Genomic DNA, 14686 nt, shown 5'->3' on the forward strand with positions numbered 1-14686 from the left:
AAGCTGCTTTTGATTTACAGTTGCTGTCCACCTGGCACTTGTTCCTAATGATCGCTGGCTGATGGGAAATCTGTTACCCTGGCAAAAGGCTCTGGGACATATACTGAGAAATTTCCACACCAAAAATCCTAGAAGCTCTGTGCACACACAGAATGGTATCCTTTGATTTTACTGCCCAACTGTCAAGTTATTAAACTTTCTTTTTTAAAAAAAAAAATTGCGTATGAAAAAAAAAGGAAAAAAATAGAAAAAGAACCTTTTTAGAATAGTGTAGGTCCATTTGGATTACTGAAACCAAAGGCTCATAGTTTGTGCCTAAACAGAATCCCCAAAGGTATGTAAGTTTTCAGGCTCTTGCAGTAGAAGTTCTTAGCACAGCTTTAGGCACACATTCCTTTTGATATAAAAACAGAGGATTTTGAGAATTGAAATTCTACTAGAAGAAAGTTTGGAAAGTGCCAGTGTATTTACACTGTAGAAGTCAGTACTTCTTTAGAGAGTCATCTGAACCGCATGTAGTTAGGAGAAATCACAACTATAGTATAGTTGCATAGGCCCAACATTTCGATGTACTGGTTTAGTTTCTTCTTGAGTCACAGACTTCTGGCATGGCCTTAGAAAATCACGTAGACATGGATTCCTTATATATAACTTCAGCAACATAAAAGGTTTATCACTCTCCCTAAGCCATTTGTCCAGGCTCCTCTATAAACATTGGGGAAGGCAGGCACCTCCAAAAGATAGAAGATCACAACTGATGAGATGATTTGATCAAGAAGTATGCACACCTCTCCACTGAGGAAATCCAAAATACTTGAGCCTAACTTTTAGACAAAGTGCATTGTGAGAGATGAACCTTGCTGCAAGGCTCAAACTGGACAGTCCAGTACTGACCAGAGGTTCCCTAAGCTAGCTGAGACACAGCACACATCTGCCAGCTCAATGGTGCCCTTGGGCCATTAGCCACCTTCCGCCCCAGCAATACTTTTCACTGCAGAAACCTTTTCTGCCACAGGATACATACCTGAGACTGCTGACAAGAAATAAAACAAAACTAGAAGAGAAACATCCCTGAAATAATGACACAACAGGGGCAGCAACCATAATACAGATGACGGCCTGCCTTACAGGGCTCTATGTCACCAGTGTCTTTCACTTAAGAATCTGAACATACACCTCTCTCTCTATTAATTAGTCAGTTCAGTTTATAGAGTGACTCTCAAGGAGGCTGAGGAGAAACCCCAACACATAACAGCCTGTGGGGAGGTGGGAGGCCCACAGGCAGTTCTGCTTTCTGAGTGTGGGGTCCAACTTCTCCCCAGGAGTGTTGCAGCAACCATGAGACCCTCTGCTCTCAAGCCTTACCGCAACAGAAAAACACATTCCAGACTTGGGCAAAATTGCAAAAAAAGTAAAATTGAAACCGATGTATTCCCACAATTTTGCTTTAGACAATTAACATTCTCCAGTGAAAAAAAAAAAAGCTTTATTGAGAAATTCTGGACCAGCACTAGTCAGTTCTCCATCTGTAAAATCACCATCCAATTGCGTGCCAGTTTTAAAACGAGCATTTGTTCACGGAGGGCGGATGTAGCAGAAGAGAGAGAAGCAAAGTTCACACAAGTAGTGCCAAAACACCCTCACTTATGTTTCTTGGAGACTCAGGACAAAGTATTTTGTCTGTAACTAGAAGAAAAAACTGAGGTGAAAGTTCCCTATAATGAATAGCACAATAGTAGTAATGACTGCAGCTGAAGCAGGAAAACAGACAATATCAGTGTAGAAAATGAATGGCTGATGGGAACACAGTTATAAACCTCAAAAGAGATAAAGATCAACCACAGAAGCTGATTTACATTGAAGAGGAGGAGGGAGAAAAAAGAGATCTAGGCAGACAAATTCAGACTTGAAAAATACATACCAATTTAAGAGAGTACATCGGTACTGTGGTTATGCTGTCTGTCTGCTGTGGAATTTCTTTTTCGCTAGTGCAGTATCCAAAACTATCTTCCACTGTATTGCAATAGTAAAAGCCAGCAGAATTTAAAAATAAAGTAAGATGATCATATTAGTATCAATGTATCGATCACATAACATAGCCAAAGAGAACAGGGGGTAGGGTTAAAGCCCCTGATCTCAATTTCATCCAAGCACTCGGCAGCACCCAGCTCAGCGCAAGGAAGAGTTCACACCAAAGGTCACCACGGTCGCATCCAAGTGACAAATGACATTTCTATGAATTATCTGCAGCTGTAACTACAAGTATTCAGGGTTTCCTCTCTGAATTTCCTGTCTCTCCATCAACCCAGAAAAACAAGAAGCTACCTTAAGCATCATCAGTTTATATGCACAGTCCATCTTCTCCTTGACATTATTTGAAAGAAATAAAATGGTTTTGTCAAAGGGGTTCACCGCCTACAACCCCTAAGGAGAAAGAAGTCTAGAGAAAGAGGAATTTCTAGATCTTTGGATTTTTACTGATACACTGATCAAAAGTCCACGCAAAAATCACCCTCTGCCTCTCCCACTTCTACCCTCAGCCCCTGCAAGTAGGAGATCTTATGTAGTGTGTGTTCAGGGAGAGAGCGCTGCATGCTGTAAAATAATGTATTTTACTGCGCAGATGTGCAGGGAAAGGAGATGAATGCCCTGTTCAGGGTTTGCATGACTATAGCACAGAGCTGCCTCCTGAGCCCCGCTCCATCAGGGTTACCTAGGGATGGAAGGGCTGCCAGGCTGAGGGAACAGCACGTGGCCTCCAATGGGGGCCCTTAAAAAGTTTTACTGGTCTTCTAGGGCTTGACTAATGCCTTCTCTTCCCTTGGCTTCATAAAGATTTCTAGAGCATATCTGAGATTTGACCCTGAATATATGATGCTATTCTTGCTGTGTAATAAGCATCAGTGGTGTCAGGCGTACAGAAGCAAATCTGCTCTTTGTTAGAGAGCTACATGTCAAAATGAGTTTGTAAAACACGCTACAAAAAGGATGAAATGCTGCCTACAATGCAAAGCCCACGGAAATCTACATATTGCTGCAATATTTATTATCAGCCAGAGCATATTATCTGAGATTAATAAATTATTCTTAGTACATACTATGGTAAGGCATAGCAACCGCCATAAAGTAGCCCTGTCACATAAAGAAATTTCACCAAAGTACCCTGCTTGAAATAATGACTTTGTTTATCTATAACTTAACATTATTGATTGGGTTTGCTGAACTGAAGAAGGACTATGAAGTCATTCCGAAAGAACTACTGAGAAATCTGGACGCTCAGCCAATATAAAGCTAGCAGCAAGAAGGCAATTTCCCTGAGAAAAAAGAGTCATACTTGGTTATTTTACAAATATGCAAGCAAATTACATTCCGTTTAAGTAAACAAGAACTAAAGCCAAACATGTGGCTCTTAGTGTCTGATTGTCACAATTTTTACTGGTAAGAATTTTTTTCTTGTAAGACTATAGTGGACCTGAAACAAAGCAACAACACAGGTAGATGCCTTCCAGTTTTAGAGGACATGAAAAGCAAAGCTTTCATATAGGCATTCCAAACTGTCCTGTGACCCAGCCACATAAAGGTAATTTCCAAGACAACAAGCTTAAAAATGGGCTATATTAAAACAACAGTTCCTCCCCAAACACTGACTAGTTGGTTTCCTTCAGCTCGTGGTTAAAACCTTGGCATTGCTAACCCCACCTGGCAGATTTAGATCCAAGAGAAGATGCTGGAGCATTCGGTATCGTCCTGTCACTCCCAGCTTCTGGCACGCTGACTCCCCAAGTCAGGCGCCGTGGATTGCCTTACCCTCACCTCGCACCGGAGATCTGCAGTGCGGACACGTGTGTCCCAGGCAGCTGTCTGCACCGCCTGCAGTCAGTGGAGAGGAACGGGCGCTCATGGGCTTGACTCACTCTCTCTCCCTGAATTAGACAGCTAGAATAGGTCAAAAGAATTACCACCTGCACACGCCAACTGGTATCTGGTCCGTATGCAGGGAGGTGAGCTAACTGGCTCAGATGCAGATACCTACATTGCAGATGTCTAACAAGGCAAGATGAATCTCGAACCCCATGGACAACAGACAGGGAAAGTCAGGAGGCTCACCAAGGCAATCCCCCCCAGTCCCGCTCATTGCACGAGGGGCTGCACACGACCAACCCAAAGCAAATACCCCCCAAAGGGTATTTGAAATCCCTTTCTGCTCCTGGAGAATAAAAAGCAATAGGCAAATATATATATACATACATATATATATTTATAATCCTTACGCAGGATAATTTAAAACATGTCTGAAAACCAACAAGGAAAAGGTCAACTGTTGTCTCGCACCTGCCACCAGTATCTACAAACTAGGCTTGGTATTTTGGTTAACAAAGACAAGACTGCACAACAGCAATCTGGTATTGAAGGAGTGGATGCTGCCATCCCGTTGGAGGTGCCATGCTGTACTTCCCAGCCAGTATCCCACAAGAAGAGAAGACTCTCTCAGCAAGAAGTTATTTTTTGTTCTTAACTGCATAACTGTTCACAAGAAAGAGCTTACAAGCTCACTTAAGAACACACTCTGTGGGACAGTCTTCTAGACTCTGAGGTCCAGCCTACCTCAGTAAGGCACTTAGCTTAGACCTACGCTTCACTGCCTACAGAAGCAGTCTTTCTATGCATGCCCCTACACTGTCCAGTTATTCAGCAGAACAGTAGGTGCCTTTCCACGTCCTCAGAGGAAATTCCTGTCTGCTAAGTTTAGACATTGAAATTGAGCACACAGGATCTCCCTTTGGAAGGCTTCAAAGGCACTTTCGTCTCTGCAACGAGGGTACGTAGAATGCGGGCTTTTATTTTCGGTGGACTGCTTTGCTAAACATTTAATACTAAGGTACATGTTAGATGCCTAAATTAAGAATAGAGCCTGCCTGTAAGGTGCTTATTACAGACCAAGAAAGAAATGGATTGAGTGGAGTCGGTACAATGTGCTAACATCTCTTTTCAGCTCAACAGCTGTATGTGTAATGTCTGTGACTGAGAATGAAGAAGACAAATTGCAGATCACAGTCAAATTAGATTTTCCTAATGGGGCTTTTGAAATAAACTAACAGATGATTGTTTAAATAAAACCTGTAACAAGGATGAGTTGATGTTATATTATTAAATTTCTTAATTTAATTCTTAAGCTCCAGAGCCAGCCAAGTAATATTCAACACATTTACCTTTACAAACTGTGGAATGCATTGTGGAAAAGCTAAATAAGCCGTTCATGGTTTGACCAAATCACTAAGTGTTCCAGCAATATCAATCACAAAGAACAGTATGTGCCTGCCAGTCGTATGTTAGAAGTATTTGCTAGCACCCCCTGCTTCCTCTTTTCATTAATTAGACAGAACTATTTAGTGCAAAATCATGACAGGTTGCTTTATTTTTTCTGGATTATTATGTGTGCTATAAACTGAGAGAAAAATACTTAGCACTTCAGGGCCTTGTGTTGTAACTAGTGAATTCAAAATATGCGTGAGGCCTGTCTATGAAGCAATAGTGTCACTGCTGAAGAAGCCTTCCCTTCTTTTATCACGGCCAGGAGGGGAGCTTGCTAATTAGAGTGAGAGTCAACACCTTGCCTTGCCCTTCCTCTTTTCTTAAGAGGAATATAGGTTTGAGGTTACTCCGCTTGACTAGAAAATCAGTTAGTGGATGTCTGGTGAAACTCCCAAAAAAGTAGTTCCTCCTCAAACACGGCTTAGTTTCCTCTAAGCAAATAGGACATTGCTTTGGAAACATTAGCGCTTTTGGCTACCGATGGCCAGGAAAACAAAGCAAAACTAAATAATTTTAGAGAAGATATTTAAAATGCATCTATAATAAATTACATAATAACAATGTCTAATGGCCTTTATTATATCCCTTCCCACTTAAAAACATAAAGAACGCCCATATTTTGAACCTCTCAGATAAAGTAGTATGTTCTGTGGGTCTAGCACAGGCTTCAGTGCCTGGAGGCTCTAGTTCTATTTCCAGCTCTGCTTCAGACCTACAGGGTGACCTTTACGCATAACCTCATTTTCCTCACCTATAAAATGGGGATATTAATACTTATTTACCTCACAGTTGGTTCCCTTCCAGCTGATACAGTGACTGAGCAAGCTCATGCATCTACAGAATTGCTAATGCTTATCATAAACTTTTTCTTTTTTTTAAACAAGCAATACAGACATTAAATTAAGAGATCACCTGTCCATCCAGTGAGTAAAAGTACACAGAAAAATAACAGCAACGGAAAAATTGTTCAAAGCCCCTCGCTAATTTCCTTTCAATGACACTGTCCTTCAGGAGAAATGTAGGTAGCTCCTCTCTGACAGCAACTAGAAGAAACTTCTTGGTGCTGCTTTCAGTTAAGAAAAAAAATCAATGTTTTTTGAGTGAAAGTCTAACCTGGTCTCCCTTTGGAGAGGATATAAAAACACCGCAAGCTTTGCAAGTAAATAAAGGGGGGGGGGAAAACCAATTTCAATTTGAAACTTTACCTAATAATGAGAGCAGAGAGAAAGAAAGGAAAAGAGAATCGGAGGGAGAGGAGAGATACAGCCATCTCTTCCCACAGGGAAGGAAGCTACGCAGCAGAGATGCTGGCAGGCATGTCGGCCCACAGCCGGGGGGGACACCCCCGCGCCGCCACCGAGGGATAGTGCCTCCATCGGCCCGGGAGCACCTCAGTCACACTCATCTCACTCTGGGAATGTGATACTTACTCTTGTACTGCTCTGGCTATGGAGAGCGCTGTAGATCCAGTTTCATTAACGCTATCTAAGGTCACATTTGGCAGGTCGTCATCATCACTGTCACTTTTAATTTGTCTGGGAGATAGGCCTCGGGGGTCCATTTGTGCTGGAAAGAGACATATAATGGATTAATATGAGCGTGCTGAAATTAATCTTGTCCCAGAACAACACATCCACTCGCTCGGGCCGGATGGCACGGCTTGTGCCGAGCGTCCCGAACCCGGTGATGGATTCGCCGAGGACGCCTACAGCCAGGCCCAAGCATTTCCCGCGGCACGCAGGCTGCACCAACCCATCCATCCGACCTGAAATAGAACTGCACACACAATATTAATCAAAAAACCCAGGTTACCCTCAGGTTACTTATTCATAGAATCGTAGAGTGGTTAGAGTTGGAAGGAACCTAAAAGATCATCTAGTTCCAATGCCCCTGCCATGGGCAGGGACACCTCCCGCTAGACCAGGCTGCTCAAAGCCCCATCCAGCCTGGCCCTGAACACTTCCAGGGATGGGGCATCCGCAACTTCTCTGGGCAACTTGTTCCAGTGCCTCGCCACCCTCACAGTAAAGAATTTCTTCTTAATATCTAGTCTAAATGTACCCTCTTGCAGTTTAAAACCATTACCCCTTGTCCTATCGCTACACTCCATGATAAAGAGTCTGGCTGTCTTCAGAAAGCGGAAAGAAAGGGCTGTGTCTGCTTTGTACAACACAGCACACTCGAGAGTAAATTTTACAGCAAAATTTCAGTAGCCGTCTTTGATTTTGACTGTCCATCATGAGATACGAGGTTGGGACTCATGTCCCTCCAGTTAACTCCAATTAACAGTTAACTTCAACCAACCAGCCCCGCAGCCAAAATGGCGTCACCTGAGGGAAAGCAGGTTTAAAAAAGGGCAAAAAAAAAATGCCATGCAGGCAGAGTGAGGAAGAAAGTGTAAGAAACAGCCCTGCAGACACCAAGGTGAGAGGGGAAGGAGGGGAGGAGGTGCTTCTCCATGGTGGAGCAGGGATTCCTCTTCACCTGAAGACACCATGGTGGAGCAGGGGAGGAAGGAACAGCAGAGAGGAGCTGCTGTGGACTCACTACAGCTCCCATTCCCCATCCCCATGAATGAAGGAGTGAAGCTGAGCCCAGGAAAAAGTGGGGAGGGGGCTGGTTCTTACCATCCTAATCTATTTTTAATAGGGAAGAAATTGAATTACTTTTCCCTAAGTCAAGTCTGTTTTGTCCGTGACAGTAATTGGTGGGTGACCTCCCTGTCTTTATCTCCTCCCATGAGTACTTCCACCTTATTTTTCCTCCCTGTCTCATTGAGGAGAGAGAGTGTGAGAGCGGCTGGGTGGGCGCCTGGCAGCCAGCCAAGATCAACCCACCAAGAGTTAAGTGTTGTGCCAAAAAGAGATGGGAAAGAAGAGGAAAGCAGAAAAGTAGGCTACCTGCCTTCCTTCTTATCCTGGCTGCTTCCCTCCAAAGGGAAGCAAGCCCAACTCACATACAGGCAAGGGGAGGAAACCAAGAGATAGGTTTGAGGGGCGCTGTGGGGCAAACGTGTGACCTGGGATAGTCCTGAGAGAAAGGTGGGGTTGCTTGTGTCAGGGGACAGACCCAGGGACAAACCTGGAGGTGATGTAAAGAAACAGACATTTCCCCTCACCCATGAAATACCGCATAGGATTTACTAAGTGCTGAGAGACACCGAAAGCAGCTGGAGTAGAGAGCAAAACTGGAGAGATGCCTGACCCTGCAAGGGAGAAGATGGAAGGGGAAGACAGGCAAAGAGATTTGTTTAAATACATGTTTGTTTTGTTTGGCCAGGTGAAATAAGAGGAATCCAAGATTATTTCTTTAAAAAGCTAACTGTTGAGTTTGTGCTCTCCTGTACTGCAGTGTCAGAGACACTTTCTGGGTGTTGCAACACGCTTTTCCAGAAAGGTAGCTGTCATTCCTACTCAGCTCTGGCTAACCACAGCCCTGGACAACAGGTATCACAGGCTCCTGTTAGAGATCAGTGAGCCTACGGACAGACAGCAGCTCCAAAAGTCACAGTTAAATTTACCATTTTGGCATGTTTCTTATGTTACCGTGTTCGCTGACTCTAGAAAAGGGACTGAGTTACACTGAAGAATGGGAGGGCTGTGGACACTCCAGGAGCTGTGCAGCCATAAAAGTAGCACTGATGGATAGCTGGGCTCTCGAAAAGAAAGCCCTCTCCAAATGAGTGATGACTCAAGGGAAAGTTGGTCTTAAATTTTAATTTATGTCTTAACTGTGAACCACCTCTGAGTAAAAGAACAGTGAGTGATTATAACTACCCTTCAGCTGCATTTTTTTAATGTTAAAGAACTTCATAAAGAAAACACTATTAAAATATGTTCAGCAAGCTGATGCAACAACCCCTTCTGGAAGCACAGTGTATTTACAGATGCGCAGTGTGACTCCTGTGAGCCTTCTGCTAGCAGAGTTTAGGCGCCTCAGTAATACTGGCTAGATTTGGACTGCTTATTATTTCTTCCTGTGTGGAAAAGAAAACACCTTTTGTTTATCAAAGCAAAGACTGTTGACAATGAACAACGATCTGCATGAGACAAACGTTCAGCCACTTAGAAATTGTTCAAAACATTTAATTGTTTTAGATAGAAAGAGCACCATTCTGACTGTGTTTCTTAAAATCACGGCTTACACATGATAGTACTCAATGAGTATCTGAGCATAGGGATAATCTAGTATTTGATTTAGGAGCCACTGAACCATTTCTGAGGATGTCTCGTTCCCTATTGTTCCTTCTTAAAAGCAACTTTAAGTATGAGCTAAGTATGTACTTATTTCATTACTTCTTCAGTTTTTCTTAAAGTGAATCTCATTACAACAAATTGCATGTTTGTATCTGCCCAATATTTAAATGTTGCTATACATGATGCTTTTGTGAAAGCTAATGTTTGTAAATAAAATTAAAACTATAACAAAAACCTATGTATGTGATACTTTATTAATGATGGCTTAATCTGATTTAGACTACAGCAAAAGTTTTAAGTAGCTAGCTCAGAAACTTTCTTAACATTTAAACCTAAGCCTAACTTGAAATCACTGAAGTTGTTACAGAATTTAGTCTGTAATACAATTATACATGAATTTTGATCACTTAGGTGCGAATACATGTACATAAAACGAGACATTATAAATGGATATGAAAAAGCTTACATACTTTTGTTGCTTTTAAAACACGCTGTTTCATTATTATTGCTGACTGTCAGCTCTTATGATATTATTGACACTCCTATGATATTTGATGTTGGTTTGAGATTACCAGAGGAATTTTCTAGGATGAAAACTCTCAATTACATAAAGACACTACCTTCTCTCAGTTTCTGCTCAGCGAGGTAAATCCTACTCTGTATACTCCTAACGTAGCCACAAAGTTGCCAGTGGGGTTGTGCTTTTCCTCCTAGGGATAATTTGGCCCACTGGGCACGGTGTGCCCCACCAGTTGCCAACGTTTGAGCACATCACGAGGTGCCGCGACACTTGAGCATGGCGAGAACAAAAGGCGAGGAATGGAAACTTATCAGTGGGCAAATTCAAAGGTGGGCAATTCAAGGACATTTTCTGTAGTATTTTTGCAGCTAACCTAACTAAAGATGGTAATTAAATTATAGAACGATCTAGGGATTATTCCCTTATATTTTAATGTTGGCCTGCATACACATTGGTTTTTGTCTCCTTCTCCATTTGTGACCTCTTCTCAGCTGGCGGACTTGGGTGGCCGACGCACTGGGGAGCCGAGGTGACTAACCAGGAGGCTGAACTTCACTGCTGCCGGCTGGTGTAAACTGCCCTGTTTTCTCATCAGCACAGCTGCAGCTGCTGCAGGGAAAAACAGCCTTTAAAGCTATTCTCCTCCGCAAAATGAGCCATGTGAATAACCAAGTGGACAAAAGCCTAACAGATATCTCCTCCTCACCGCTCACTACAGTGCGCAAACTGCAGTACAGGATTTTTGTACATTCAGAGTTCACAACTCCTACTTATGTCAACAGCTTTGACTTTCTCTTGGACATCTAAGAACAACTGTCGAACTGCTGGCACCAAGGTTTATAAATACCAGCCGCAGTTCATAAACACTGAATTAAGAGTAATTACTGGCCTAACGAACATCAAATGGGGGAAGAATGAAGAGATGCAGGCAAGAGATAATTTAGCAAATGAGACGAAAAAGGTGGAGGACAAGTGAGTAATGGAATGCAATTGGCAAGCAACGTGGAGGAGAGCCCACAAAACATGCCAGCGCATTTCAACCTCCCTTTGTGCTGTACCTTCCTCTGATGACCAAGCTTTTCCTTGAACTTAGGACCACGGCTTCAGAAGGGACCCAGCTGGGTCACTGAATTAAGTCCCTCCTATCACAGGCAGACACATTTCATTAATAAAGCTCAAGCCTTAAAAATAAGCTGGTTTTCTTGCCCTTGCTACTGCTCTTGAAAGGTGAGATTTGTCCGACAGAGCTATCCGGTGGTTTTGTGAAGTGTGAATGAGGCTAAGGCGAGGCAAGCAAAAAGAAACGAGTCAGAGACTGCTTTCGTGGGACAAAGGTGTCATTGAAAGAGTGCACAGGAGCTACAGAAGCAAGCTGTTAGCACTCCATGCTGAAAAGACTGGTGAGCCAGGGGAGTTATTTAAGAATGTCTGCAAGTGCTGAAGGCTGCAAGCGGCCACGTTGCTTTCCATCCTTGTTAGCCTCAAGTAACAATGATCCTTTTTGCTAAAGAAAGTACAGAGAATTGCTCTTGATGCGTGTACATGTATGCAATCACTTCTCAATGGCCCCTTTGCCAAACTGTACCAAAACGGAGTTTCCCTTTGGGCGGGATGAGCGAATTCACTCCCTGCACTAGTTTTAAGGCAAGATGTGCAAATGGGTCTCACATAAGGCACATATCAGCCTGTAAATACTCCAGAACTTGGTCTACCATCATTAATATTGTATCTGCCAACTGTCAGTTGCCAGCAGGAAGAAATCTGATCTGGATCAGACATAAGCTTGCTTCTATTTCTATTGAACTGAACAGTTTTTGGCTTTAAAATTTATGATGGCGGTGGGGGCAAAACATTACCTGATCCTATTTCTCAGGACAAAACTGCCCCTTCTACAATGCTGGAACGGATTTAAACATGCACAGCAACTTTCTAATGAGCACTGATTGAATTTGTGTTTTCTGGCAGATATGGCTCTGTCAGCCTTGACATGGTACAGGATTAGCCATGTCATGGAAGCAGAATCTCCAAGAAGGATGCAGCCTGCCGGCTGCTAAGGGCAGATGAACCCCTCAGAACAGGACACAGCCTCCACCTTCCCAGGGGAATAACCTGAGCACAGGACCATGCCATCAGGGCATTTTTCTCCTTCTCCACTCTCTAAACTGGTGCTCATGCCCACATCGGGGCATCTCATGGGAAGTGGGGACTGCAGATTTCAATCTCTCCAGGCTGACCAGAGCCCAGCACACCACCTCTCACTTCTCACACCCGTGCTGGTGTTACTAGGCTATTGGGTAAATGCTATCTCTCTGTCTGTCATATTTGGGTCCCACTCAAGTATGTCCTTATCGCTTCGCTTCTTCCCAGCGATTATTTAGGGATACGCAGCTCAAGTGCTCTGATGTGGTCAACCAAGGCCAAGCACTGCCAAAAATCCTGCAGTTGGATGCATGCAAGCGGCCTAAATCTGTGCCCTTCTTGGCATGAAAAGGCCCATACACTAACACACTGCTATCAACGCTGGCAGTTTTCCGTTACCGCAGCCTGATTTATTTCCTCCCGTCAAATTTCCTGCGAGTGAAAGGGATGAAAATTCATCCCATCAGTAGGCTCACGACGACCCACTAGAAGTAATTTCACGTCTATACACTATCTTTGATTTAAAGGCAAATATGAGCCCCTTGGGTTAAAGATGAATGAAATATTTAAAAGCAGAAGAAAACTAAGTAACCATCAGGATTTTCGCCCCTCTTTATAGCTAAGCCACATAGTATTAACTAATGCTGAAATGACTCATTATGAGATGATGCTTGTTGGTGTGAAAATAGAAAGAAAAAATTCCAGCACCCTGAAATATTGAAGCCTCTGGCTCATTTTATCTTAATACCTCAGTTTTCTGCATTAAATTAACTTCTCGGCTAATAACTTTGTAAACATAGATACATGTAGGCCTGCTGATACACCAGAACATAATAAAAACTGAATTATGCTTAGCTGCTTTCTTGAAATAATTAAAAATCTATCTCTGCTTTTTGAAAGGATTTCCAAATTCAGAGTCTGCTTGCTTTTGTTTCACGTGTTAAACTCACCACCGTGCTTTCTCTAAAGGATGCCTAATACACAACCTGCTAATCAAAGTGATTGCTCATGACAGATTTCCAAGCAGCCCTGAAATCCGCCCACAAGACCGGATGGCCACTTGCAGGGTGACACAGGTCTGCAGCAGGGAGACATCTGACGTGGGACCCCCCAAGTGTAATGCCAAGGCCTCTGTGTTAGGTGAGATGTCAGCCTTGATGGTGGGGAGTCCCCTCTGGTCTTGCTAGCTCTGATCCATGCTACGATGACGTATTTGCTCTCGCAAACATAGGCGCAGATTTTTATTGCAATGGAAGTTTAAATGATGCATAAATGAATAGTTCTGAGGTACCTCAAATAAACCAGAAAGAGTTATGCTTGCTATTGCCAAATGTCTGCCTTAGGAACTGCTCTCCAGTTGCTTCCAGTGCATGCTGGCATACGGCAGGTAGAAGAAGATTATCTCTAGCTGGAAGCAATGGTTGCTTTGCACTAACCACCATGAGGAACGGAAAGCCAAATGCTACCCCACACCCCAGAATTAACATTTACAAGAATCTCATTAGTACTGCTGTTAACACTCATTAGTACTGCTGTTACACACATGTGTGCCCGTGTGTTTGCAGAGCACGAAGGACTGAAGTAACAAAGCGACATTTGCTGCCAGACTCCCAGAAGTCTTGGACTCAGAAGTATTGGAAAATATGGTTAAGATAATTATATGCCCCTCATGCTTTAGGACAATACGCTGTTGATCTGCCAGCATCAGAAACACTGCGAAAGAAGTAGTTTGAACCTAATAATAATCTGCCACTCGCAATGACCCCATGACCCAGCAGCACCTAACAGTACATTTCCATCATCCCCTGTCCTGTCTTACCCTGTCCTCTCTCACCCTGTCCTCTCTCAGAGCCCCGGACATCAGGAGCTGGATGACGCTGGGAGAGGAGGGAAGACCCTCTCACCTCCTGTCCTCAGGCACGTTCCACTGCAAATAGAACCGCCCCAACCCTCCCATACAGCCAGCAGAGGCAGATGGGTGTCTTCAGGGGTGCTGAGCCCACCAACCTCAGTGGACCACATGGGGAATTCAGCAGTGTGAGCCACCCTCCTTCCTCTTGCCAGATGCTGGGGCACCAGCCCTGGCAGAGGAAAGTGGCTTGGTGCCCCTTTGAGCCACTGTGGACCCACTCCTTGCTGGGAAGAGGTGGAGAGGAGCCTTTGCCAAGTGACTCTGTCATTCCTTGGTTTTCTGGGAAAGGAACAAAAGCGTCTGGGGGATCTCAGTAAGTGCCCAAAGATGGGACAACAGCAAAAGCATTGCATGGCCTTGCTTGCTCCCACTCTCTCCCTGCTTGCCACCGTTGGCTTAATGCCATAGAGGCATCTTGGACCCTTGCAGCAACGCTGAAGAAAATGCTATTTGGCCGCATAGCCCCAGTGGTCAAATCTGGAAGAGGAGTAATTCACAGGGGGAGACAGTAATCACCATTAAAACCAGAAATCTGCCAACAGTTATAAATACTGTAACGTCTAAACCATAACTTCAATCTCTACATTTGACATACGGCACAGTTTG

General features: G+C 43.7%; 1 protein-coding gene across 12 annotated transcripts in view; it reads right to left on the bottom strand.

Moving 5' to 3' along the window:
- KLF12 (KLF transcription factor 12) overlaps positions 1 to 14686 on the bottom strand; it is a 254133-nt gene that overhangs the window by 73542 nt on the left and 165905 nt on the right. For all 12 annotated transcript variants that reach the window (XM_063335585.1, XM_063335567.1, XM_063335560.1 and 9 more), the window contains one exon: positions 6744 to 6879. In XM_063335585.1, coding sequence (XP_063191655.1) covers positions 6744 to 6879 — 136 coding nt within the window. The remainder of the gene's footprint in view (positions 1 to 6743; positions 6880 to 14686) is intronic.

Source organism: Chroicocephalus ridibundus, chromosome 1 (assembly GCF_963924245.1).
Source record: "Chroicocephalus ridibundus chromosome 1, bChrRid1.1, whole genome shotgun sequence".
In the NCBI taxonomy this organism is placed as follows: domain Eukaryota; kingdom Metazoa; phylum Chordata; class Aves; order Charadriiformes; family Laridae; genus Chroicocephalus; species Chroicocephalus ridibundus.